Source organism: Eriocheir sinensis, chromosome 61, assembly GCF_024679095.1.
Source record: "Eriocheir sinensis breed Jianghai 21 chromosome 61, ASM2467909v1, whole genome shotgun sequence".
In the NCBI taxonomy this organism is placed as follows: Eukaryota; Metazoa; Arthropoda; class Malacostraca; order Decapoda; family Varunidae; genus Eriocheir; species Eriocheir sinensis.
In genome coordinates, this window is record NC_066569.1 from 4,268,740 (window position 1) to 4,294,516 (window position 25,777).

Consider the following 25,777-nt stretch of genomic DNA (forward strand, 5'->3'; position numbering starts at 1 on the left):
GCCATTAATGCTGGGCAGATGAGAAACTCTCCTCCCACTGGCTTGAAATTTCGTCTTAGTTTCATTGATGACAAGGCCCATTTGTTTACACAGCGCTGACAGCTGCTCCAAAGCTAAACTGAGAAGAGCAGGACTGCTGCATTGCACAAGGATGTCATCTGCATAGATAATGACCTGAGTATTGCCCGGAAAGGGCCACAGAGCAATTTTGTCCATTAAAATGTTGAAAAGCATGGGGCTGAGGACACCCCCTTGCGGTGTGCCCAGCTCAAACACTTCCTCCGTGGAGGTAGCACCCTGGAAGACCACTTGCGCCCTCCTACCATACAAATAGTCCCTGATCCAGCTTAAGAGTCTTCCACGGACACCCTGCAGAGTGAGTTCCTCCATTATGACATCCTTGTTGGCCCTATCAAAGGCCCCTTTTAAGTCCACAAAAGCGCGACAATTCACGTCTGGATTACTAAGGCACTTAAGAAAACAGTCACTTGTGGAACGGCCCTTCATAAACCCATGTAAGTTTGGGGAGAGCCGGTCCCCCAGCTTATAGAGAAGTCTGTTCAAGATCACCCGCTCTAACAGTTTACACACACAGCTCGTCAGGGAGATAGGGCGAAAGGTGCCATCACCCTTGGGGATGGGAACGATCAATGCAGCTTTCCACGGAGGGGGGAGGCAACCTGCGGCAAACGACATGTTGAACAGGTCAAGCAGGGGGTTGTCGCCTTGCACAACGAGTAAGGCATTAAGAATGTCGTAAGTCAACCCGTCGTGGCCCGGGGCTGTCGACTTGCCATGTTTGACGGCAAGAAGGAGTTCATCGCAGAAGTGTTTTTTTCCATTTCAAGACGCAAAAGTCGTGTAAAACTATCATTGGGACCACAAAAAAGTCCATAAAAATCCCAGCAACTTCTTAAACGTTTCTAGGGCTTACATTACTAGTTTTCATGGGTGATTTTCCCGTGCAAGATACAGAAGAATGAAACTACTACCCCTGGAAATGCCCACAACTCCTACGAAGGCCTTATCAAATGTGTGTGCTGGGACGCCGAAATGGTTAAAACAATACAACTCCAGCAAGACTTTCTATCATCAACTAAATAATAATGACAGCAATAATAACATGAGTAATAACAGACAAGAAAACTAGTAGTCTACATGGGGGAGCCGAGACCAACCCTAGAATAATACTCAAAATAACAGCAATACAAAAGAATACTGATAATACTGATAATAACAGAAATACCACTAACAATAGCAATAATAGCCACACACAAACAAATAAAAAACAGAATAAAAACACGTGGTAGAGCCGAATCCAAATACGTCCCGAAATTGTCTTGTTCGGGACCGAAGAGAAACACGTACCGAAGTGATGATAATGAAAATACTAAAAATACCACTAACAACAGCAATAACAGCCACACTAAAACAATTAAAACACAAAATAAAAACACGTGGTAGAGCCGAATCCAAACATGTCCCGAAATTGTCTTATTCGGGACGGAAATAAAACACGTACCGAAGTGATGATAATTATAATAACAAGAATTCCACTAACAACAGCAATAATAGCCACACACGTAAACAATTAAAACACAAAATAAAAACACGTGCCAGAGCCGAATCCAACCACGTCCCGAAATTGTCTTCTTCGAGGAGGAAGAAAACACGAACTAGACACGAACCAAACACGAACCGAACACTTAATTGACCAAGAAGGAGGAAAGCAGGTGAGATTGCGGGCGTGACAGCCTGACGGGAAGAGAGAACATAACTTTATCAATAGTCTTTAGCGGGGAGAGAGGGCAGGAAGGTGTGTAGCAGGTGTGTGGGAGCGAGGACAGGTGTGTTGGCAGGAAGTATACTTGTAATTTTAAGGTATAAGGTGTGGGGGACAGGTGTGTGTGGGCAGGTGTGTTGGCGTGGTGCACCTCTAATTTGAAGGGTTATTGATGAGGTTGTTATGGATTGGCAGGGTGGCGAGTGTCTCTGGACGGCCTGGGCGTGAGTGATGAGAGTGTGTGCAGCAGGTGGTGTTGTGTTGATGTGTTTTGGGTAATATTTCAGAATTACACCCACCACGCCGCTGACCACCAGTGACAACGACCGACAGTGCAGTGTGAAGCGTATCATGTAGTCATCATAGGCAGGCCTCACCTAATCTTACCTAACCCAACCTGGCCTCGGTATTATTCCAGATTGTCACTTGTCCTACAGCAAAGAACACCTTGGTGCTATATGATAGAGTTTGTGTCCATACAACACACTGCCGTATTGCTTTTCCGTCGCAAACCGAAGGGGGGTCGGAGGGGGCTAAGCCCCCTGTAAGGGGGGGTTGAAGGGGGCAAAGCCCCCCTGTTAGGTAGGTTATGTCAAGTTATGTTTGGTTTGGTTAGTTTAAATTTATTTGTCACGCAGTGTGGGGCGGCAGAAATACACAGCGCAGGACGGGACATTGTGGAGGTGGTCCACTACACGGGCCAGTATTATGAGAAATACCTCCCCTCAGAAATAAGTTGCTCTGCTGTCCATGATGCATGCACGCTGGGGGAATACACAGCAGGAAAACCAGTAATTAGCCTGGTTTTGTTCTAATTTGTCCACTTGTGATTTTTGTGAGCGGTGAGTGAAATATAGAAACAGTAAGCAAGTTGAACCTCTCTGTGAGATATTTTGTGACGGTGGTGCCGGCTGCACAACAGCCATTGAAATGTCTCATTTTATTAGTGATTCAATGAATTGCAACAAAAACAGTTAGCAGATTATTTCATAGCACCAAAAATTACCAGAAAAAAATAGTTTCGTCCAACAATGTCCCATGGGTGACCATCTGGAAATTTACCCAAGCCTCACCTGACCTGACCTGACCAAACTTAGCTTCCTAACCATGCCTCACCTGTGTCCCACTGCCAAAATGCAATAAATGTAGATAAATCCCTCTAAATATTCCTCTCAGACTATATTTTAATAAAGAAACCAAAATATTGATGTAAAATGTTTATGAGCAGTCTAGCACATCGTACTTTGGCAGCGGAGAGGTTCAGGTCAGGAAAGGTTAGATATAGTTAGCTTAAGTTAGACTAGATTAGATCACCATTGCCAGATTATCGTACTCAGAACATTGTATTTACCAGTTTCTGACCCATGACTATTGAAAAAGGACACCAAAAACTTACTATTTCAATGATAACTACAAATTAATCTAGTTATTGGGGTCGAGGAGACAGTTTTTGGGTCGGAAATCAGCAAATGTAAGCGCCTGAGTACGACAATCTGGCAACGTTGGGTTAGATGTGGTTTGGTTGGCTTTGTCATGTTTAGTTGTTTACGAAAGATACCTTTGATACACTTCACGCTGAGCTGGTGTTGTCAGTGGTGGTGGAGGAGGCTACACTAACCTTCATATTCCCAATAATGTCCCTTAACCCGGTAGCTGCGGGGATCATGTTTCTTAAAGGCCGGCCCCTCTAAGCGAGAAAAATGAGAAAAAATCATCACTCACGCAAATCATTTCATGTTATATATCAACGCATTTGTGATCAGTTTATGCATCATCTATTTTTTGGGGTTTATGGCATGGCAAAAATTTGGCCTGTCGCTGGTACACAGTAAAGCCACAAATTTGGCCCATCGCTGGAACACGGTAGAGCCACAAATTTGGCCCGTCGCTGGTACACTGTAAAGCCACAAATTTGGCCCATCGCTGGTACACTGTAAAGCCACAAATTTGGCCCGTCACTGGTACACTGTAAAGCCACAAATTTGGCCCGTCGCTGGTACACTGTAAAGCCACAAATTTGGCCCGTCGCTGGTACACTGTAAAGCCACAAATTTGGCCTGTCGCTGGTACACTGTAAAGCCACAAATTTGGTACGTTGCTGGTACACTGTAAAGCCACAAATTTGTCCTTTCACTGGTACACTGTAAAGCCACAAATTTGGTACGTTGCTGGTACACTGTAAAGCCACAAATTTGTCCTTTCGCTGGTACACTGTAAAGCCACAAATTTAGCCTGTCGCTGGTACACTGTAAAGCCACAAATTTGGCCCACTGTAAAGCCACAAATTTGGCCCGTCGCTGGTACACTGTAAAGCCACAAATTTGGCACGTTGCTGGTACACTGTAAAGCCACAAATTTGGCCTGTCGCTGGTACACTAAAGCCACAAATTTGGCCTGTCGCTGGTACACTGTAAAGCCACAAATTTGGCCCGTCGCTGGTACACTGTAAAGCCACAAATTTGGCCCGTCGCTGGTACACTGTAAAGCCACAAATTTGTCCTTTCGCTGGTACACTGTAAAGCCACAAATTTAGCCTGTCGCTGGTACACTGTAAAGCCACAAATTTGGCCAGTCGCTGGTACACTGTAAAGCCACAAATTTGGCACGTTGCTGGTACACTGTAAAGCCACAAATTTGGCACGTCGCTGGTACACTGTAAAGCCACAAATTTGGCACGTTGCTGGTACACTGTAAAGCCACAAATTTGGCACGTCGCTGGTACACTGTAAAGCCACAAATTTGGTACACTGTAAAGCCACAAATTTGGCCCGTTGCTGGTACACTGTAAAGCCACAAATTTGGCCCGTCGCTGGTACACTGTAAAGCCACAAATTTGGCCCGTCGCTGGTACACTGTAAAGCCACAAATTTGGCCCGTCGCTGGTACACTGTAAAGCCACAAATTTGGCCCGTCGCTGGTACACGTTAAAGCTACAAATTTGTCCTGATGCTGGTACACGGTAAAGCCACAAATTTGGCATGTCACTGGTACATGGTAAAGCCACAAATTTGGCCCGTCGCTGGTACACGGTAAAGCCACAAATTTGACCCGTCGCTGGTAAACGGTAAAGCCACAAATTTGGCCTGTCGCTGCTACTGGGTTAAACTGATGCCTTTTTAAAAATTATGAAAGGAGAAAGTGTTAAGATATATATTTTTATTATATTTTAGCTATAACTTGTAATATATATTGACACTACTCTCACTGCAAGTACTATTTTGATAAGGACATTAGAAAGAAAAGAGTAAATAGAAATCCTATATGTCTGGAAAACACTTTAGACTGAATTCCGAGTCATTACAAATAGACATTGCTATTGGTTATGACCGCACCCAAATTAAAAAAAAAAATGGAAGTGCATCGTTGGCATACAAGAATACAAAATAAAAAATACCTGACCTGATAAAAATATGATAAAAAGAGAAATTCCAGCAACCAAGCACTCACAAAAGCATTATACTTATATGTAAATAGATTTTTGGAAGTGTTGGACCTCGGAAAGTAAAATGAAAAATAATAATAATAAAAGAAAACAAAAGATATCAGAAAGTAAAAAAAGAAGCAAATAAAAAAGGAAAGCAAAGGACAAAGTGGAAAAGAAAACAAAGGAGGAAAACATTAGACAACAAAAAGTAAAAAAAAAAGAAAAGGAAAACAAGACCTCAGAAATTAAAGAAAAAAAAACATCAGGAAAAAAGAAACAGGAAAACAAAAGATCAGAAAAAAAGACCAGCAAGTAAAAACAAACAAACAGGAAAACAAAAGATTGGAAAGTAAAAAGAAAAAAATAACAAGGGAAAATGAACAATATCAGGTCCACCACAAAATTTAAAAAGCATATATACACCTGCCCCTCACACACACACACACACACACACACACACACACACACACAGACACACACTCACACACACAATATTGGCTCTGAATATTAGATGATCAATGTCCCCTTTCCCAGTATGGACCTGGAGTATAGATTTTGTTTATGCGTGACTCAATAAAAAATTAAAGAAAGTATTGAACTGCAGAGAGAGAGAGAGAGAGAGAGAGAGAGAGAGAGAGAGAGAGAGACTATACATTTTAAAATAAGTAAGCATGTTTTAAGTTTAGTATATTGCCTCCTTTAGATTCCAATAGTTAAGTTTCAAGAAGTAGTAATAATAATAATACTGATACTACTACTACTACTACTACTACTACTACTACTTCTACTACTACTACTAAATTATCAAAGTGTCGCAAAGTATTATGATGAAAAAGTGTAAAATCAAGTCTGTTTCTCCACCAAATACAAAATTAGCTTCCCACGCGATTGATTTCCCATTGGCCGACTAAATATAGCTCTGTTTGTGCCAAGCTGCGTAAGCCGAGCAAGCCGTCATTGATTTCAACTTCGTGACGTCAATATGGTAAAAAGAATTCTCGTCCGCGTCTCACTCCATTGCATCGTCTGTCCTTCCATTCCTCCCTTTCTTCTTCATACCTTCTATTCCAACCGTATCTATCTATCTATATCTAGTAGTAGTAGTAGTAGTAGTAATAATAATAGTAGTAATTGTATAAGTATTAACAGATTTCACCTCCACAGACATCTCCACCACCACTACCACCACCGTCTCATCACCACCTGTCATCACCACCTCGACCAAAGAACCAAAAGTCATCACCAAACTGAGGCAACGTAAACACCACCACGTCATCTTCGTCACCTGAAACGAAGTCATCGGCAGCTCAAACCATCCTAACCTAACCCTCGTCCTTCCCTAAACCCATCACACACTTAAGTCAATTTTACCCTAAACTAAAACTAATCTAACATTGCTCCAACCCTATTCCTTTCCCACTACTCATATCGATTTTATCTTGACTTAAAACTAACCTAATCCAAATACTACCTTAACTTTACCCAAATATCCCAAACTAAGTCAAATTTACCTTAAACTAAAACTACCGTAACCTTGATCACACCCTAATCTTACCCCAATGTAACCTTCCACACCACCGCAAACCACCGCTGCAAGTCTCGTACCCACACCCCATACCAAACCACCACCATGACGCCCGCCACCGCACCATCGCGCCGGCAGGTCCTACAGCTCTATCGCGCACTTCTCACCTACGGACGCACCCTAGAGCTGACAGACCCCGAGTATTACTATGCCAGAGTGCGACGGGAGTTTCAGGCCCACAAGAACTTGACGTCGGAGAAGGAGCGAGTCTTTTACTTCCAAAAGGGCTTGAGCTTCCTGACTAAACTGAGGTTGCTGTGAAGTTGAGGGTGTTGAAGGGGGGCAAGGAGGAGGTGGTGGTGGATGTAGAGGTGGAGAAGGGATGTATGGAGAAGGAGTGATGATGTGGAAGAGGAAGGAGTGAATGGATATGAGAAAAGAAGGGAGAGAGAGAAGGATGGAGTAGAAGGTATGAAGAAGAAAGAGAGGAAGAAAGGATGGATGGAAGGGAGAAAGGAAATAATGGAATAGAAGCAAGGTGGGAATGAGGAAGAAATGGAAGAGAGAAAGGGAAAGGAAGAGAAGGAATGGAGAAGAAAATGAAGAAGTAAAGAAAACAACAAAGGAAAGAATGAAGAAAGGAAAAAATGGAATGAAAAAGACTGAAAAAAAGGGAGAAATAAAGACCTAGGGGAGCTTTTTCTACTTCTAAAAAGGACTCCACTTCTTAACTAAACTTTGAGTACAGTGAGAATACCAGTAATGATCATAATATTAATGTAGTAACAAGGCTTTCATCAGTTAACTCATTGCTCTTCCTCGTACAAACATGTGAAGTTATACCATTTTTTCAACTTTTTCACTTTTTTTTTATCTGGTAGCGAGACTTATTAGGTGAATCATGTGCATTATTAGTATTTCTTTAGGATTTGTATTTCTGCTTCCATTGTGTCCTCACCTCACTTGTACATAGAAGAGGTGTGAATGGGTGGAAGGCTTTGTACATATATTAGTACTTTGATAATAAAAATGTAAAAAGTTCTTGGTTGATTCCACTCACGTCTCATTTGTTACTTCCTAGGCATGTCAGAGGAGCACCGCCTGCCTCATAATGGGACGCTGAGATGAGAAGGCCTCCTCCCAGCACCATCATTGTTTTTGCCGATGATGCAGTAATCCTTGGAGGTTCTGGTGATGGCTCTTGAAGAACAATGACTCCAGCTATATGGGCACATGGCACTCTACCCAGCTAACCATTGCTCACTGGGTTGTTTCTATGAGAGACAACCCTGAGTGGAGGAGGCCAAGGGGACACCCACAGAGTTTGATGGTTGAGCAAGTCGATAGATCCTGCCAGGAGGGACTTGGGATGGGAAGGGGCCTGCATGGAGACTCGCCTGGAGGGAGGGAGTGAAGCAGTGCACCCCTTTGCCTGACTGATGGACTGGGTGACTGGTTCTAGGATGACTTACTGACTGTTTGCTGCATGGATTGGATGACTGACTGACTGGCTGACGGACTTCCTTGGAGCCTTGAAGTGTGGCTGGAGAAGCAGACAGACAGAGGCAGGCAGAGAGATCAGAAGTACAGCAGAGACTTGTGGAACCTTCTGCTTGTACTTGTAGTGAGCTCTGTTTCCGCCACCACCACCACTACTACTACTACTGCCACTGATGTCCCTAAGAATACAGACTCAGGTTAGTTTCTCTATGTTTGTAAGTTAATGTAAGACTAATGTGTGTGTGTTTTTTATTATTCTGTTATCTTATAAGTGTTCAGTGTTCTTGGGATAATGTGTTATGCTAGGCTGCCACAAACCACTTTCCTCTCAGTGTCAGAAGTTGGCTAATGAAGGAATGAAGGAAGAAAAGAGAGAAAATTAATATGTTTTGCTCTGTTTAGACTCACCACTCCTTATCATCCTGCCACTTTGATACATGTTCCCAGATATATATTAACTTGAAGGAATGAAGGAGAGAAAGGAGATAGACAAGTTAGTGTGTTTGCTTCTATCTAGGCTTATTTCACTCATTATCTTGTTCACTTTGTTTGGAATTATTAACTCGTCCGCTGCGATTGGCACAGATTTGGCCTTCAGTGGTAGCTTGGTAATGTATACTCCCAGGTCTTTCTCTGCCTCTCTGGTGGATAGTGGAGTGCTTCCCATGTGGTATTGGTGTGCTGGATATTCCCTCCCAAGGTGCAGGACTTTACATTTTTCTTCATTGAATTGTAGCAGCCACTTTTTGATCCATTCCTGTAGCTTAGTGAGGTCTTGTAGGAAATCTGCAGTCAAGAGGTTAAAGGCAAAGGTCGGTATATATGCTACAGGTGCTCATGGCTTCAGTGTGCATCTCCGTCACATCGCCTCTGTAGCCTGTGGTGGAGGGAGCCCATCATCCCAGGACACAGCTAGGGCCAGTGTGACATCCAGGTTACCACAGTGTGCTTTCCCCAGGTACCCATTTATCCACCAGCCTGAAAGGGAGGATGAACGACTGGGTGACCTGTACGCCAACTGTCCAGGGCCGGGATTCGAACCATGGACCACGGATACGTAGCTAGGCACGCTGTCCACTGCACCATGTTGGTCCCCCACGAAAAAAAAAAAAAAAAAATGAAGGAAGGAAGTTGAAAGGGGAGGTTGTAGGTTGAGGGGTTAAAAATGGGGAGTTCTTGGGTGTGGGTTGTGGGGTTGACGTGATGCCAAACCTCAAATAACTTCCTCTTTTCTTTCTTTCTTTGGTATACAAGTTGTGGGGTTGACATGATGCCAAACCTCAGATAACTTCCTCTTTCTTTTCTTTCGTCTTTGGTATACAAGTTGTGGGGTTGACGTGATGCCAAACCTCAAATAACTTCCTCTTTTCTTTCTTTCTTTGGTATACAAGTTGTGGGGTTGACGTGATGCCAAACCTCAAATAACTTCCTCTTTTCTTTCTTTCTTTGGTATACAAGTTGTGGGGTTGACGTGATGCCAAACCTCAAATAACTTCCTCTTTCTTTTCTTTCGTCTTTGGTATACAAGTTGTGGGGTTGACGTGATGCCAAACCTCAAATAACTTCCTCTTTTCTTTCTTTCTTTGGTACACAAGTTGTGGGGTTGACGTGATGCCAAACCTCAAATAACTTCCTCTTTTCTTTCTTTCTTTGGTACAAGTTGTGGGGTTGACATGATGCCAAACCTCAAATAACTTCCTCTTTCTTTTCTTTCGGATTTGGTATACAAGTTGTGGGGTTGACGTGATGCCAAACCTCAAATAACTTCCTCTTTTTTTCTTTCGTCTTTGGTATACAAGTTGTGGGGTTGACATGATGCCAAACCTCAAATAACTTCCTCTTTCTTTTCTTTCATCTTTGGTATACAAGTTGTGGGGTTGACATGATGCCAAACCTCAGATAACTTCCTCTTTTCTTTCTTTCATCTTTGGCATACAATCTGACATCTCCTTATAGAATACTTACATGGAAATTACTGAGGGGTCTTGGGGGTTGAGGTTGAGAGATTGAAAAGGGAGGGAGTTGTTGAAGGGGGTTGTGGGAAGGGGACTGAGAGGAGGGGGGAGTTACAGGGAGTGGATTGCGGAGTTGACGTGATGCCAAACCTCAGATAGATTCCTCTTTTCTTTCTTTCGTCTTTGGTATAGAATCTGACATCTCGTGTATCCATTTTTTATTCATTTTATTTTTATTCCTTCCTAACTACTAGTCCTGTTTTTTTGAAGCCTTACACTTAAGTATGTACAGTAATATGCCTAAAAGAGTTGTTGTAGCCCCTATCAGTACAGTGGAACCTCCCTCCTCTCTGAGCCGGCAGGAGCCTTACATTACATTACATTACAGTCATTCATAGCAAGTTTTCATAGTACACGGTCATTCACAGTACAAATTCATCTATAACGTTTATCTCTATCAATTCCTAACAAGCTTTTCTATCTCCATTTCAGCCTTCCTATACAAGCTTTTCAGAGTACAAATCCATCTATCTATATTTCTTTTCATTCCTATTTTAAACTCATTCCTACCAAGTTTTTTTATTTCATAGTACACAGTCATTCACAGTACAAATTCATCTATAACGTTTATCTCTATCAATTCCTAACAAGCTTTTCTATCTCCATTTCAGCCTTCCTATACAAGCTTTTCAGAGTACAAATCCATCTATCTATATTTCTTTCCATTCCTATTTTAAACTCATTCCTAGCAATTTTTTTAAAGTACATGGTCATCCCTACACAAATTTTGCACATAACTTAACCTTCTATATCTTTCTCTATTCTTATACAATCCATTTATACCTTTCCATTTCTTTTTTAAACTCATTCCTACCAAGTTTTTTTATTTCATAGTACACAGTCATTCACAGTACAAATTCATCTATAACGTTTATCTATCAATTCCAAACAAGCTTTTCTATCTCCATTACAACCTTCCTAAACAAGCTTTTCAGAGTACAAATCCATTTATATTTCTTCCCTATTTTAAACTCTTTCCTAGTACATTTTTTTATATTACAGGATCATTCCTACATATTTTTCACAGTACAAATTCATCTATTACTGTACGTTTGTCTTATCTATTCCTCAACCTTCCCATACAAGCTTTTCAGAGTGCAAATCCATTTATATTTCTTTCCTATTCCTATTTGAAACTCTTTCCTAGTACATTTTTTTATATTACAAGATCATTTCTACATATTTTTCACAGTACAAATTCATCTAAGTCTTTCTCCTGTTCTATATAACTCTCATTCTCATACAGTTAATCTATACCTTTCCATTTCTGTATTAAAATTATTCCTAGCATTTCTTTTTTTCATATTACAAGGTCATTCTTACACACTCCTCTGTATTACATGTCAATCTATATCTTTCTCTGTTTTCATATTATTCTCATTCTTACACAATCCATCTAACCTTTCCATTCCTATATATAAACTCATTTCTAGCAAGTTTTTTTATATACTACACAAGTTTTCACAGTACAAATTCATCTATATCGTTTATCTATGTATTCCTAACAAGTTTTTCTATCTCCATTTCAGCATTTCTATACAAGTTTTCAGAGTACAAATTCATTTCTGTCTTTCTTCATTCTTATATTAGTCATTTCTTCATAGTTTTTAGGTTACAAGATCATTCCTATACAAGTTTTCCACAGTACTAAACCATCTGTATCTCTCTGTTTCTGTATTACTCTCATTCTTACACAATCCATTTATATTTTTCCTATTCCTATTTTAAACTCTTTCCTAGTAAGCATTTATATTAGACAGTCATCCCTACACACAAGTTTTTCACAGTACAAATTCATTTATATTGTTTATCTATCTATTCCTAACAAGTTTTTCTATCTCCATTTCAACATTCCTGTACAAATTTTTCGGAGTATAGGTCAATCTCTGTCCTCCACTCCTATATTAGTCATTTCCACATGGTTTTCACATTACAAGATCATTTCTATATCAGTTTTCCACAGTACTAAACCATCTGTATCTCTCTCTGTTTCTGTATTAATCTCATTCTTACACAATCCATCTATATTTCTTTTCATTCCTATATATTAAACTCATTACTAGTAAGCTTCTATATTACACGGTCATTCCTACACCGCAAGTTTTTCACAGTACAAATTCATATATATTGTTTATCTATGTATTCCTATCAAGTTTTTCTATCTCCATTTCAACATTCCCTTACAAATTTTTCGGAGTATAAGTCAATCTCTGTCCTTCATTCCTATATTAGTCATTTCCACATGGTTTTCACATTACAAGATCATTCCTATACAAGTTTTCCACAGTACTAAGCCATCTGTATCTCTCTGTTTTTGTATTACTCTCATTCTTACACAATCCATCTATACCTTTCCATTGCTATATATTAAACTCATTACTAGTAAGCTTCTATATTACACGGTCATTCCTACACTGCAAGTTTTTCACAGTACACATATTATTGTCTTTCCATTCCTATATTACTGTCATTCCTAGCAAGTCTATATTTTACACTGTCATTCCTAGTTGAGGTTTTTGCGTTTCAAATCTATCTCGATCTTTCTGTTCCGAGCAAGCAGTCTCCGTTCTTACATTCCAGTCATTCCTAGCAGTCTTTATCGTACACTCATTCCTACGTAAGGTTTTCACATTATAAATCAATCTCGATCTTTCTGTTCATAGCAAGCAGTCTCCATTCTTACACTCCAGTCATTCCCAGCAAAGTGTTAATGATTCTTTACAAGTCATTCCTATTAAGTTTCCACAATATAAATTTCTCCACTATGTCATCCATCAGTTCACATTTTTTCTGTTCAGTATTCACAAAGTCGTCTTTCGTCAAACATTCTTCACTATGTATTTAACTTTTTTCATCTGTCTTTCATCCTTTTGCTCAACTTCAATGTCTTTTTCTTTCTCTTCAGTAGCTTCAAAGTTAATATTGGACTTTTTTTATCTGCATTATTTTCTATCACAACTTCTAAGACTATTTCACTTTTTTCTTCTGTCATTCATCCTTTTGCCCAACTTCAACTTTTTTCTTTCTCTTTAGTAGCTTCAAATTTAATATTGGACTGTTTTTTATATCTGCATTATTTTCTATCACAACTTCTAAGACTATTTAATTTTTTTCATGTCTTTCACCTTTTTCCTCAACTTCAACTTCTTTTTCATTCTCTTCAGTAGCTTCAAAGTTAATATTGGGCTTTTATTTTATCTGCATTATTTTCTATCACAACTTCTAAGACTCACAGGTTCAATTTTCATCTCTTTTTCACATCTTCCTTCTATCTCATTCCCAACAAACATTTTATCAATTTTAACACCTAAGTCTAATATCTTTTCTTTCCTTATACACTTTAGTCAGTCACATTTCTTCCTCTTCTTCTTCTTCCTCTCTCTTACACCAGTCTATCTTTTCCTTCCTTATATCTTCAGTCTACTATCTTTTCATTCTTTATACTTCAGTCAGACAGTCACATTTCTTCCTCTTCTTCTTCTTCTTCCTCTCTCTTACACCTAGGTGCATTATTATTATTATTATTACTATTATTATTATTATTATTCTCTTCCTATTTCCATTATGACAAGCACGAACTTCAACTGTATTCTTCTGTCTTGTTTTAGTTACAATTTTTATATGTCCTGAGTGGTGTTTGATTGACTGGTGTGTGTGTGTGTGTGTGTGTGTGTGTGTGAAATGACTCTTGGCTGACTGAATGTGTGTGTGTGTGTGTGTGTGTGTTGCTCTTCTACTCTCACCTTACAATACAAAATCACTTTCACAAACACTATCATAACAATCACCACTCCTACATCAGTCTGTCTAAACCCTTTACACAATCTCTTCCTTAACACCCACAACAACAATCACCTGTCCACTCAGCCCCCTTAACGAGACTACCTGGCTACCTAACGACATCTCTCTTAATGACCCTTACACAACTGCCTATGCACTAACAACCTGCTATATACACCCTTACAAGACTTTCACAACATCTATGTATAAGACTCCATTCACACTAACTAGGCAAATAAGCTCCACCCCCTTTATATCCATAAGCCCCTCCCCCTTTTATATCTAGCTCCGCCCTCTTTCATATAAGCTCCACCCCTTTCCCTATAAACTCCACCCCTTCCTCTAAGCTCCACCCCTTCTCTTCAAGTTTCTCTCCTTTTCTTCTCTATGCTCCACCCCCTTCCCTCTAAGCCCCTCCCATTTTCCTCCTAAGCCCCTCCCTTTTCCCCTAGACAGCATATGATTGGCTAGCACACAAAGAAGCCACACCCACTCTCTCAGCTTGCATGTGATTGGTGGATGCTAGGAAGGGGTAATTCATACTATTGGCTGCCGGGGAATAGTGGGCAGGGCCTAATCGCCTAGTTAGTGTGGATGGGTGTGTTCTGCTCTCCCTTGCACATCTATTCAGCACACGAACGCAGGCATTCCTTGGGGTTTAATGTGTTGTAGTGTTCATCCATCTATTCCTACCAAGTTTTATCTCCATTCCAACATTCCTATACAAGATTTTAGGAGTACAAGTCAATCTCTGTTTCTTTCCATTCCAACATTCCTATACAAGTTTTTAGGAGTACAAGTCAATCTCTGTCTCTTTCCATTCCAACATTCCTATACAAGTTTTCAGGAGTACAAGTCAATCTCTGTCTCTTTCCATTCCAACATTCCTATACAAGTTTTCAGGAGTACAAGTCAATCTCTGTCTCTTTCCATTCCAACATTCCTATACAAGTTTTTAGGAGTACAAGTCAATCTCTGTCTCTTTCCATTCCAACATTCCTTTACAAGTTTTCAGGAGTACAAGTCAATCTCTGTCTCTTTCCATTCCAACATTCCTATACAAGTTTTCAGGAGTACAAGTCAATCTCTGTCTCTTTCCATTCCAACATTCCTATACAAGTTTTCAGGAGTACAAGTCAATCTCTATCTCTTTCCATTCTTATATCAGTCATTATTATATTACAGATTGTCACTCCATTTTCTTACATTCTTACTCCTCTCTTTCCTCTTAAACCACTTCTTTTTCCTCTCCTTCCTCTTTCCTAAGCTGAACGTTCCTTCTTTTTGCGTCATTTTTTAACTAAGCTATGAACATGTTTTTTTTCCGTTTTATTTAAGTTACTGACCTCTTGTTTTTTTTCCTCTTGACTAAGCTATAAACACACACACACACACATACACATACACACCAAACAAGAACTGGCCTTTTCACTAATTCATCTAACACATTCTAGCTCACTTCACCCTAAACACACACACACACACACACACACACACACACATACACACACACAGCACATGGCACACACAAACATCAACAACAACAACAGCAACAGCAGCAGACGTGAATATTTTTTTAGTCTCCCTTTCTGAGCCCATTTTTTCTTACCATTTCCAGCCCCCCCCCCCTCAGTCCCCACAGCAAGGCCCCTCCCTAGTATGTATAAGTACTGGTGTGTGGGGTACTGGTCTAGCCCCCCCCTCCCCTTTCTTTCCCTTCTCTTCCTTCCTTCCTTTCTTTCTTTAGACTTTCGTAAACTATCGTCTGTCTGTCTGTCTGTCTGTGTTGTCGGTGGAGAGAGAGAGAGAGAGAGAGAGAGAGAGAGAGAGAGAGAGAGAGAGAGAGAGAGAGAGAGAGAGAGTTATTGTACACATTATTTTAATCTATTTTACTGCGATTTCTTCTTATCTACAATTTATAAACATCGAACGGAGAGAGAAATAGAGCGAGAAAGAGAGAGAGAGAAATAAAGACTGAAATAGAGAGAGAGAGTGAGATAGTTCACTTGCTGTCAAAAGGAAGTTATGGCACAAAAAACAGCAAAAAGAGAGAGAGAAAAGAGAGCGAGAAAAAAATAATAATCTTACAAATAAAAAAAAAAGATAGGAAAAATAATGTACAAAGATGAAGATGGGAGAGAATGAGATAGAGAGAGGAAGAGCAGGAGGAGGAAGGGAGGTAAGAAGAGGAAGAGGAAGAAGTGAAAAAAGATAAAGAGGAGGAAGGAGGAAGATGAAGAAGAATGATAAGAGGAGGAGGAAGAGGAGGTAATAAGAAAGAGGAAGAGAGGGAGGAAGAGGAAGAGGGAGGAGGAAGAAGTGAAAGAAGGAGGAGGCAATACTATATAAAAGAAAGGGAGAGGAGGAGGAGGAAGAAAGAAATGGAAGGAGGGAATAAGAAAGAGGAAGAGGGGGATAAGGAGGAAGAAGAATAGGAGGAGAAAGAGGGAGGAAGGAGTGAAAGAAGATAAGAGACAGAGGAGGAGGAGGAGAAGGAAGAGAGGGAAGGAAGAGGAAGAAACAATAAAAGGCAATAAAAAAGAGGAAGAAGAGGAAGAGGAGAAAGAAGAAGATGAGAGACAGAGGAAGAGGAGGAAAAAATAAGCCAATAAAAAAAAGAGGAGGAAGAGGAAGAGGAGAGAGAAGAGGAAACTTAAGAGAACGCACCCTTACCCCTTACCCACCCCTTTCTTTTTTTTATTACATTATCTTACACTTTCTTCTTCTTTTCCTTTCCTTTATTCCCTTTCACTCCTTTCCATGCACAAGTATATCCTCCTCCTCCTCCTCCTCCTCCTTACACATCCTTTCACACACACACACTAGTACTTCCTCCTCCTTCTCCTCCTCTTCCTCCTCATACTTCACACACTAATGCCTTCTCCTCCTCCTCCTCCTTCTTCACCTCTTCCTCCCTCTTCTTCCATGGACACCCACACACTACCACCACCACCTCCTCATCCTCCTCCTCCTCAGTAGCCCCGCGAGAAGCTGTAACTGTAGCTGAAGTTGTTGTCGGTTGTCGAGGTGTTTTTTGTGGTGGACTCCTCGGGGATTGCCACATACGCCGCCGAGAAGCCCTTGGTGTTGATGGTGTCGTCGGAGCGGAAGCGGACCAGGAGGGCGTCGTTGATGGACACGATCTCTTGTGGAATCTGGGGACGGAAGGGATTGGGGTTGGTGGATTGAAGGAGTTGAGTCTTACATGAAGGGATTTGGGTGGTGGAGGGATGAGTTGGGTTAGTGGATGAAAGGATTGGATTGGTGGATGAAGGGATTTGGGTGATGGAGGGAGGGATTGGTGGGTGAATGCTTGAAGGGTTGAGTCTTTCATGAAGGGATCTGGGTGGTGGAGGGAGGGATTGGGTTGGTGGATGAAGGGATTTGGGTGGTGGAGGGAGGGATTGGTGGGTGAATGGGTGAATGAATTGAGTCTTTCATGAAGGGATTTGGGAGGCGGAGGGAGGGATTGGGTCAGTGGATCCTCTGTTCTTTTCCTTCTTTCTGTCTTCCATCTCCTTTTCTTCTCTTAAAAACTTACCTCTTTTTGTTTTCTTTATTCCTTACCCTTTCCTCCACCTCCTCTTTCTATCTCATACCTCCATCTTCTCCTCCTCCTCCTCTTCTTCTCTTACAACCTAACCTCTTCTCCTTTCCTCCTCCCTTCCTTTCAATCTTACACCTCCTCCTCCTCCTCTTACAACCTAACCTCTTCTCCTTTCCTCCTCCCTTCCTTTCAATCTTACACCTCCTCCTCCTCCTCCTCTTCTCTTACAACCTAACCTCTTCTCCTTTCCTCCTCCCTTCCTTTTAATCTTACACCTCCTCCTCCTCCTCCTCTTCTCTTACAACCTAACCTCTTCTCCTTTCCTCCTCCCTTCCTTTCAATCTTAAACCTCCTCTTCCTCCTTCTCCTCTTCTTCCTTCTCATTCTCCTCTCTCCTCATACAAACCCTCCCCTCCACTCACCGTATTCCCGCAGAACTTCCCGTAGGAGGGCCCTGAGTCGCTGTAGCCAGAGAACACCTCCACGTAGTCGTAGCCGCAGTCATGTTCGTCCTCCAGCTCGAAGGTGAGGAAGGTGAGGTGCACGTTCTCCCCGGGCGACACCTGTATGATCCAGTCGCAGTCCTCCTTGTTGTCGTAGTTCTGGTCCCCGTACTTGGCGTGGGAGTACATGTGCTTGACGCGGCTGGTGGCCTTCAGACCCCCGCCACAGACTGTAGGGAATGGGAGGGGAGGGACAGGTTAGGTTAGGTTAGGTTGGGGCTCATTTCTCAGTCATATCACCCTACCCACTCTACCTCACTCCATCCCACCCATCTACCTGACACTCACCTATCCCCTACCCTGCATGTCCCATCACCCACACCTTCACCCAAACACAAAAGCAAACCCCATTCCGACCCATACCCCTCCCCTACATCTCCAACCCATCACCCCAACCAATTCCTACCCTATCCACCCCACACCCTTTACTTTCTTACATCCACATCCTCACCCTAACATAAACATCCACCACCCCATCCACCCTGCACCTCATACAACCCACCCCCCATCCATCACCCCATACCCCAACACCATGCCTCTTATCTAATATTACCCTTTCTCCTCCTCCTCCTCCTCTCCTCCTTTCCTATGTAATCCATTCACTTAATCTTCCAATATCTCCTCTGTCTCCTCAACCCTTTCACTTATTGCCCCATACCTCATCCACCCCCCCCAAGACTCACCTGTAGTATGCCTCGCCCTGAAGCCTTTCCGCTGCACCGAGGAGTCCGACTTGAAGACCATGAACATCTGGTTGTTGTACGCCACTATAGGGTGCGGCACCTTGGCCCCACAGTAGCGCCCCAGGAAGCCGGACTCTGAGGTGGTGCCGTCGTACAGGGCGATGTGGTCGTAGGTGCACTCCTGGTGGGGCTCCATCTCAAACTCGTCAAACACCTGAGGGAGGGGAAGAAGGAGAGAGTGAGTTTTTAAGAGGAGAAGGAGAAAAAGAGGAGTTTAGCTGAATGGGTTTAAGAGGAGAAGGAGGAATGAATAGGTTAGGAAAAAGGGTTAGAAGAAGAAAGGAGAGGACCGGATGTTTTTGAGGAGAAGAAAGGGATAGAGTGAGTTTTTAAGAGGAGAAGGAGAAAAAGAGGAGTTTAGCTGAATGGGTTTAAGAGGAGAAGAAGGAATGAAAAGGTTAGGAAAAAGGGTTAGAAGAAGAAAGGAGAGGACCAGATGTTTTTGAGGAGAAGAAAGGGATAGATTGGGTGGTTTGGAGGAGAAAAGGTAAGATAAGGTGAATGGGTTGAGGAGCAGGAGAGAAGATAATATTAGGTGAACAGTTTTGAGAGGAGAAGGAGAATTGGGGAGATTATGTGAATGAATTAAGGAGGAGGAGGAAGGGATGAAAAGGGGAGATTAGGTGAGTGAGTTGGAGAGGAGGAGGAGGAGGAGGGTGAGAGGTACTGTATAAAATTATGCCAATCAATTCTCTCTCACATATGAAAGTACCAAACCACACAGCAACCTCACCACCACCACCACCACCACCACCACTACCACTACCATCCCCTTCCTCCTTCCCCATCTTCCCTCCACCCACCATCATCCCCCTCCTCCTCCCCCTCCTTCTCCATCTTCCCTTCACTCACCAGCTTAATCCGATGTCCTGGCGTGGTTGTGAACTGCCACACACACTCCTTGCGGCTTGGGTAGTAGTCGGGATAATTGGGACTGAATATTTCCCCGACTGGCGAGGTTATTTCGTGCTTGCATCCGCCCTCCTTGCAGTCGTGTCCGTTCTCGTGCAGCGTGAAGCCGTTGGAGCAGGAGCAGACGTAGGAGCCGATGGTGTTCTTGCAGACGTGTTGGCAGCCCCCGTTGTCGATGGCACACTCGTCCTTGTCTGTGTGATGGGGAGAGGTGACGGGGATGGTACTTATGGAGGTGGGAGGTGAAGGGAATACGTAGCATATCTATCATGGGACTGGTAAAGGGGAAGTGTATGGGAATGGTGTGTGTTGTAGGGATGAGGTAAAGGAATGGTGCAAGTTTTTTGGGGGGTGAGACGTGAGGGAAAGGCATACCTTTCATGGGACACGGTGGGTCAGGTGGTTTATTCCTTTGTGGCGGCCTGACCCACCAGTGGTCATTTTGATGCTAATTACTATCCTCTTAATTATCCAATACAGGATGCACCTATTAATATTTTTTTTGTATTAATGATTCTCTTTCTATGAATAGGGCATTAAAGATAATCAATAAAAAGAATATTGTTTATTGACCATTAAACCATTTAAATTTTACCTTGAATTGAGACTATTATGAAATATGGTAAATTACATTTGTTTGTTTTTTAACTTGAGTGGTTGAAAATTAAATTATCCTCAAATATCCCCTATAATTTTCCATCATTGAGTATAAATATTGACAAAAAAACATTGTAATGAAAGAGGTAGGGGGTGGCGCCCCTGGGGCCTGCTTTCGTCACAGCCAAGGGATCGGGGCCTTGGAGAGAATGGGAAGGACTGAGGGAAACAATGTTTGCTGGCAGCTGCTTTATTGGCTTCCCCACAATAGCCTCATCCGCGCCTTGCAGCTCCGTTAGGGGCGCTGAGTACTGTCCCCCACCCGCTTGCAGGGCTCACTGGCATGAGCTTCTGGTTAGCCGCCCTGAACCGCAGGAACACTGCTTCCAGCCGCTCCAACTCCTCGAACATGGTATCGTACACGATCACATCGTCCAAATAGACCAGGGCGGTCTTCCACTGGAGCCCATCCCCCACCCTTTCCATCAGCCACTGGAAGGTTGCAGGGGCGTTGCACAGGCTGAATGGCATCACCTTAAACAGCCACAGACCCTGGCCGGTGGAGAATGCCGTCTCAGTCTTGTCTTCCTTGGTTACCTCTGTCTGGTGGGACCCTGGCTTCAGGTAGAGAACCACCTGACCCCGACCAGTGTATCCAGGGTGTCGTTAGTCTGAGGCAGGGGTAGGAGTCCTTGACTGTGACGTTGTTAAGTGCACGGCAGTCCACACAGCATCTTGTACTGTCCTTCTTCCTCACCAAGACTACCGCTGACGACCACGGGGTGCTGGAACGCTCCGCTACTCCCTGTTCCATGAGTTCACCCGCTGCCTTCTTCATCTCTGTGTGACGAGCAGGGGTGATCCTCTGCGGGGGGTGCTTGATCGGACGACTGTTACTGGTGTTGATGCGATGCTTGGCCAGGTCAGACCATCCAAGGTCTCGGTATCCTGTCAAGAACACGTCAGCATAGGAGATGAGCAGTTTCCTCAGCTTGGTTGCTTGCCTCTGGTCCAGACATTCAGAGCTCCTCCCCAGCAGCTTCTGAAGGTGCTTGGGCTCGCCATCGCTAGCAGCCCTCGCCACTGGCCTATCGTCCGCAGTCTTCCGCACCTGTTCCACCTCCGCGCACGTTCCCAGTGCTGTTCCTGCCTGAAAATGATGCCCACTATGCAAAGGGTTAGCCACCAGCACTGTAACTTTGTCCTTATCCCACTGAACCAAGGTCCTGCCGACCACCAGACCGCCCCGCAGCTGCTCGGCGGGCGACGGCTCCACTAGGCAATGCCTGCTCGCCATCCTCCGGCTCAGTCTGCATCTTATGCGTGTCTCCAACCTCTGGAGGATGCTTACTGCTCTCGCCACTACCACCTGGGCGGGGTTGCCCAACTCAAGCAGGGGCACCACGACACTCCTGATCCTCATGGTCATGTCTCCGAAGTTGCCCCATGCCCGGCTCCGTCTGAGGTAGTCCAGGCCCAGAAGACAGGAGTCCTCAATAACCACCACGTACACCGGCAGCTGCTCCACCTCTTCTCCGCCGGTGGTCTGGGCCTCCACCGGTCCTCGCAGCTCGGCACAGTGGCCGGTAACCCCATACAGGCGCTGCACTGCCACAGGAGGATTTGGTGCTGCCATCACGTCCTAGGATGAACGCTCGCTCTGCCCCGGTGTCCACCGTGAGCCAACAGGGTACCCTGTTCACGGCTCCCTCGACCTGTACACTGTGGGCAGCTGTGGTGCGGCATCATAGAGAGACTGGGGGCTGGATGGGGATGGCTGGTGCTGGGCCCTGCCGCCCAGCCGTCCTCCATTTCCCTTCGCTTATGTGCATGTAACAATATTACATTTTCACAATGAAAAAAAAAATAATAATATTAAAAAAAATAAAAACTTCCTGTTCACAACAAATAATTATCCTTGGCTTGGAACACAAAATGAATAAACAAAAGATGTGCATTCCCATATTTTGAGTTCATTGTTCCCCCTTTGCATGATATAAGCCATGATGTTTCACACTGAAGCAATCCAGGCACATGAACGGACTACCCTCACAGCCAGCACAAAAGGTTGACACTTTCTTTACTCTTTTTGCTGCAATTTTCCATCCTTTGTTCAATGAGGAGGCATTATTTGAAGATGGACAGTAGGATTCACCACAAGAATCTTCATCACCAGAGCCATATTCTGGAATGTCACTCTTTGCCTTCTTCGCGGTAGACAAATTGATGGGTTCCATTACCAGTGTGAAAATACACGTAGAAATGGTTAATTTACTGTATTGTAAAGCAATCATTTGAACAATTGCAATAACAAATCATATACAGTAGCTTATATTAATTTATTTGCACAGAAAAGCCATCTTGATGGCCTGCCCCAAAATGGGTCGGGAAGCAACAGATTCATAAAATATTATATTGTTGCGGCCTGTCCCTATGTTTTTGTTTGCACAGTTTCACATCATACTTCATTGGGTCAGGCTTTCTGCCAGGCGCAGTTACGCTCTATAAGCCACAAGCATAACACCCACCTCTTCTCTGTCCAGTGGCTACCGGCAAACTGGAGATATTCATATTCAAATCATCGCAACATTGTGGTGGCGGGGTTGCTGCCAGCCACAAGATATGTGTTGAGGGACAGGTAAGGGAATGGAGCAAGTTTTTTGGGGGATGAGATGTGAGGGAATAGTACACCTTTCATGGGACTGGTAAAGGGGGGTGTAAGGGAATGGTGTGTGTTTTAAGGGACAGGTAAGGGAAGGGTGCAAGTCTTTTTTTGGGGGGTGAGATGTGAAGTTTTTTAAATGAGAAACTTAAATTATCAGAAAAAGGATTTGAAAAACAAAACAAAACTGAACTTAATGCTAAAGGTAAAAAGAAAAGAGATGGGGTATGTTAAGTTCTAAGCCTAAAAACTTGAAAACTGAACTAGAGAGAGAGAGAGAGACCCATCACCAGAAAGAAAGTGAGAGAGAGAGAAAGAGAGAAAGAAAGAGACCCATCACCAGAGAGAGAGAGAGAGAGAGAGAGAGACCCATCACCAGAAAGAAAGTGAAAGAGAAAGATAGAAAGAAAGAGACCCATCACCAGAGAGAGAGAGAGAGAGAGAGAGAGAGAGACCCATCACTCCGCCTCACCAGTAAAGAAGACCGCCGCAAATCCGCTCTTCTGCACCGAGTTGTCCGAATTGAACTCTATCCTGAGGCTGTTCCCTTCGGAGGTGAGGACATACGGCAGCGACTGGCCGCAGAACACACCATGCTTGCGCATCTCCATCGCCCCCATCTTGCTGCGGATGTCCACGCTGTCGTACTCACAATCTTGCTGGAACAAAAAAAAGAGTGTGACGTTACATTGGTGCTTAACACTGAAACTTTGGTCGTTTAGTCACTACACAACCACCTTATTTATTTCTCAGTCATTCACTATTGCTACATTGATTCAATATGCTAAAACTGAAGTCCTATATATATTAACTACACAACTAACCCATTTGTCTCACTACCCTAATCTATGTGTAACCCAGTCTTTGCCTAACTCCCGAATTCATTGCCCATCTCTTTCTTGAAGATGAATTTATTGCCTTCCTCCCCCTGTGAAATGTATAGATCAATAATGACACTTTCCCTCCCCTTCTTCCCATCACCATCCACCTCCATCCTCTCTCAACCCCTTCCCATCACCCACCTCCCACCCCTTCCTATCTTCCACCATTCCCCCATACCCTCACAAACTAAACCACCAATGAAATGGATAAAAAAATGATGCCTCTTTCCCCCTTCTCCATAACCCTTCTCCCCTCTCAACCCCTCTCCATCACCCCCATTACCAACCTTCCACTTCTTTTCAATCCCCATCGCCCCTCTCCCCCTCCCCCCTCCCCCTCACTCACATTGTTCCCCTCCAGGTCGAAGTGGGTGAAGTTGAGTGTGATCCTGTACTGGGGCGGGGCGATGATCTCCCAGATGCAGTTCTTGTTGACGGGATAGAAGTCGGGGAAGGACGGGGAGGTGATGGTCCCGTTAGGCTGGTCGATCCTGCCTCCACACGCATCTAAGAAGGAGAAACTGGGAGGTTAGGGAAGCAAGTCATGGCCTCTGTGGTGTAGAGTTTGCTGGGAATCTGCAGACATGAGTTCCAACCTCAGCCCAGGCAGTCAGTGAGCAGCCCACCCAGCTGTACATCCCTCCTTTGGGGCTGGTCATTAACCCGGTAGCAGCGACGGGCCAAATTTGTGGCATGATATAAACCCCAAAAAATAGATGATGCATAATCTGATCACAAATGCTTTGATATATATTTTGAAATGGTTTGTGTGAGGGGTGATTTTTTCTCATTTTTCTTGCTTGGAGGGACCATTAAGAAACATGATCCCCGCTGCTACCGGGTTAAATGGGTACCTGGGGAAACCTGGGGAAGGTACACTGTGGTAACCCGCATGTCACACTGGCCCTGTGTCTCGGGGTGATGGGTTATTTCCTACCACAGGCTCAAGGGACAATGTGAAGGGGATGAGCACTAAGACCACGCAGAGCTGGAGTGTATGCCAACAACTTTACATGCATACATACATCTGAGTGTGTTTACCTAGTTCTAATTAATGTGATCACCTTGTAATACCCTTTGGAATCCACTTTACCATACCTTCACACAACCTCTGCCAGTCACAAAACACCTGAGAATTTGATCCAGACCCAGAAAAGGTTTTACCAGCAACCGGGATCGAACCTGCTACCAGCTAGATAGGAAAGCCACTCTTTCTTAATCAGTCAGCCAGAGAGGTGCCCCCCTTAATGAATGAGTTTGGGAGGCTTTCTGTGCCAGGCAGGTCAGTCATTACAACCTGTCCTGTGTCAGTTAATAAAAAAATAATCTTGTTCAGTTTTGCAGTCATAGTTATACCCTTCCTATAGCCCTTCCCCTTACACCCAACTTTGCCCCATCCCTCACACCCCCTTCTTACACCCTCACCCTTCCCCCCACACCTCCACCCCCACACTCACCCTCACACCTCTTCCCGTCGCTGTGCAGTTCAAATCCAATGCGGCAGCGGCACTCATATCCGCCCAGCTGGTTGACGCAGTTCTGCTCACACCCGTGGTCTGTCCCGGAGCACTCATCATACTCTGGGGGAGAGGAGGTTAGTGTAGGTGACCTGGGGGACCTATGAGAACTTTGTGGGTACTGGGGAGTAATGGGGACAAACAATGAACTGAGGAGACCGGGGGAATTTGAATTTTTTTGTTTTACTTTTTACTTCTTTTAACAGCTCAAGGGTAAAAAAGGAGGAAAATAATCTACATACCTCTTTTTTATGTTCTTTATTCATCTCAAGAACACAAAAAAAAGGAAATAAAAATAAATGCTGATGATCCACCTACCTTAAAGAAACAAACAAACAAAAAAAGAAGAAAAGAAAAAAGCATGAACAAAAAATGAAAAAAGGAATAC

General features: G+C 43.4%; 1 protein-coding gene and 1 long non-coding RNA gene across 3 annotated transcripts in view; one reads left to right on the top strand and one right to left on the bottom strand.

Annotated features, from left to right (window-relative positions):
* The first annotated feature begins 1,569 nt into the window (after positions 1–1,569).
* LOC126986193 (uncharacterized) lies at positions 1,570–7,773 on the top strand. Its single transcript, XR_007739390.1, has 2 exons — positions 1,570–1,733; positions 6,372–7,773. It is a non-coding gene; the product is annotated as an uncharacterized LOC126986193 (long non-coding RNA).
* Positions 7,774–10,390: 2,617 nt separating this feature from the next.
* Positions 10,391–25,777, bottom strand: part of LOC126986194 (tolloid-like protein 2) — a 95,217-nt gene continuing 79,830 nt past the window's right edge. Inside the window, exons 11-18 of one of the 2 annotated variants that reach the window (XR_007739391.1) lie at positions 25,330–25,452; positions 24,219–24,379; positions 23,464–23,650; positions 19,673–19,926; positions 18,761–18,974; positions 17,997–18,247; positions 11,031–17,182; positions 10,391–10,905 (exon numbers count right to left, since the gene is read on the bottom strand). Coding sequence is in view for 1 of the 2 variants with exons in the window: in XM_050842146.1 (XP_050698103.1) it covers positions 17,000–17,182; positions 17,997–18,247; positions 18,761–18,974; positions 19,673–19,926; positions 23,464–23,650; positions 24,219–24,379; positions 25,330–25,452 (1,373 nt within the window). In the remaining variant the exon portion in view is untranslated. Of the gene's footprint in view, positions 17,183–17,996; positions 18,248–18,760; positions 18,975–19,672; positions 19,927–23,463; positions 23,651–24,218; positions 24,380–25,329; positions 25,453–25,777 lie in introns of both variants that reach the window. The other variant, XM_050842146.1, reaches the window with a different exon arrangement.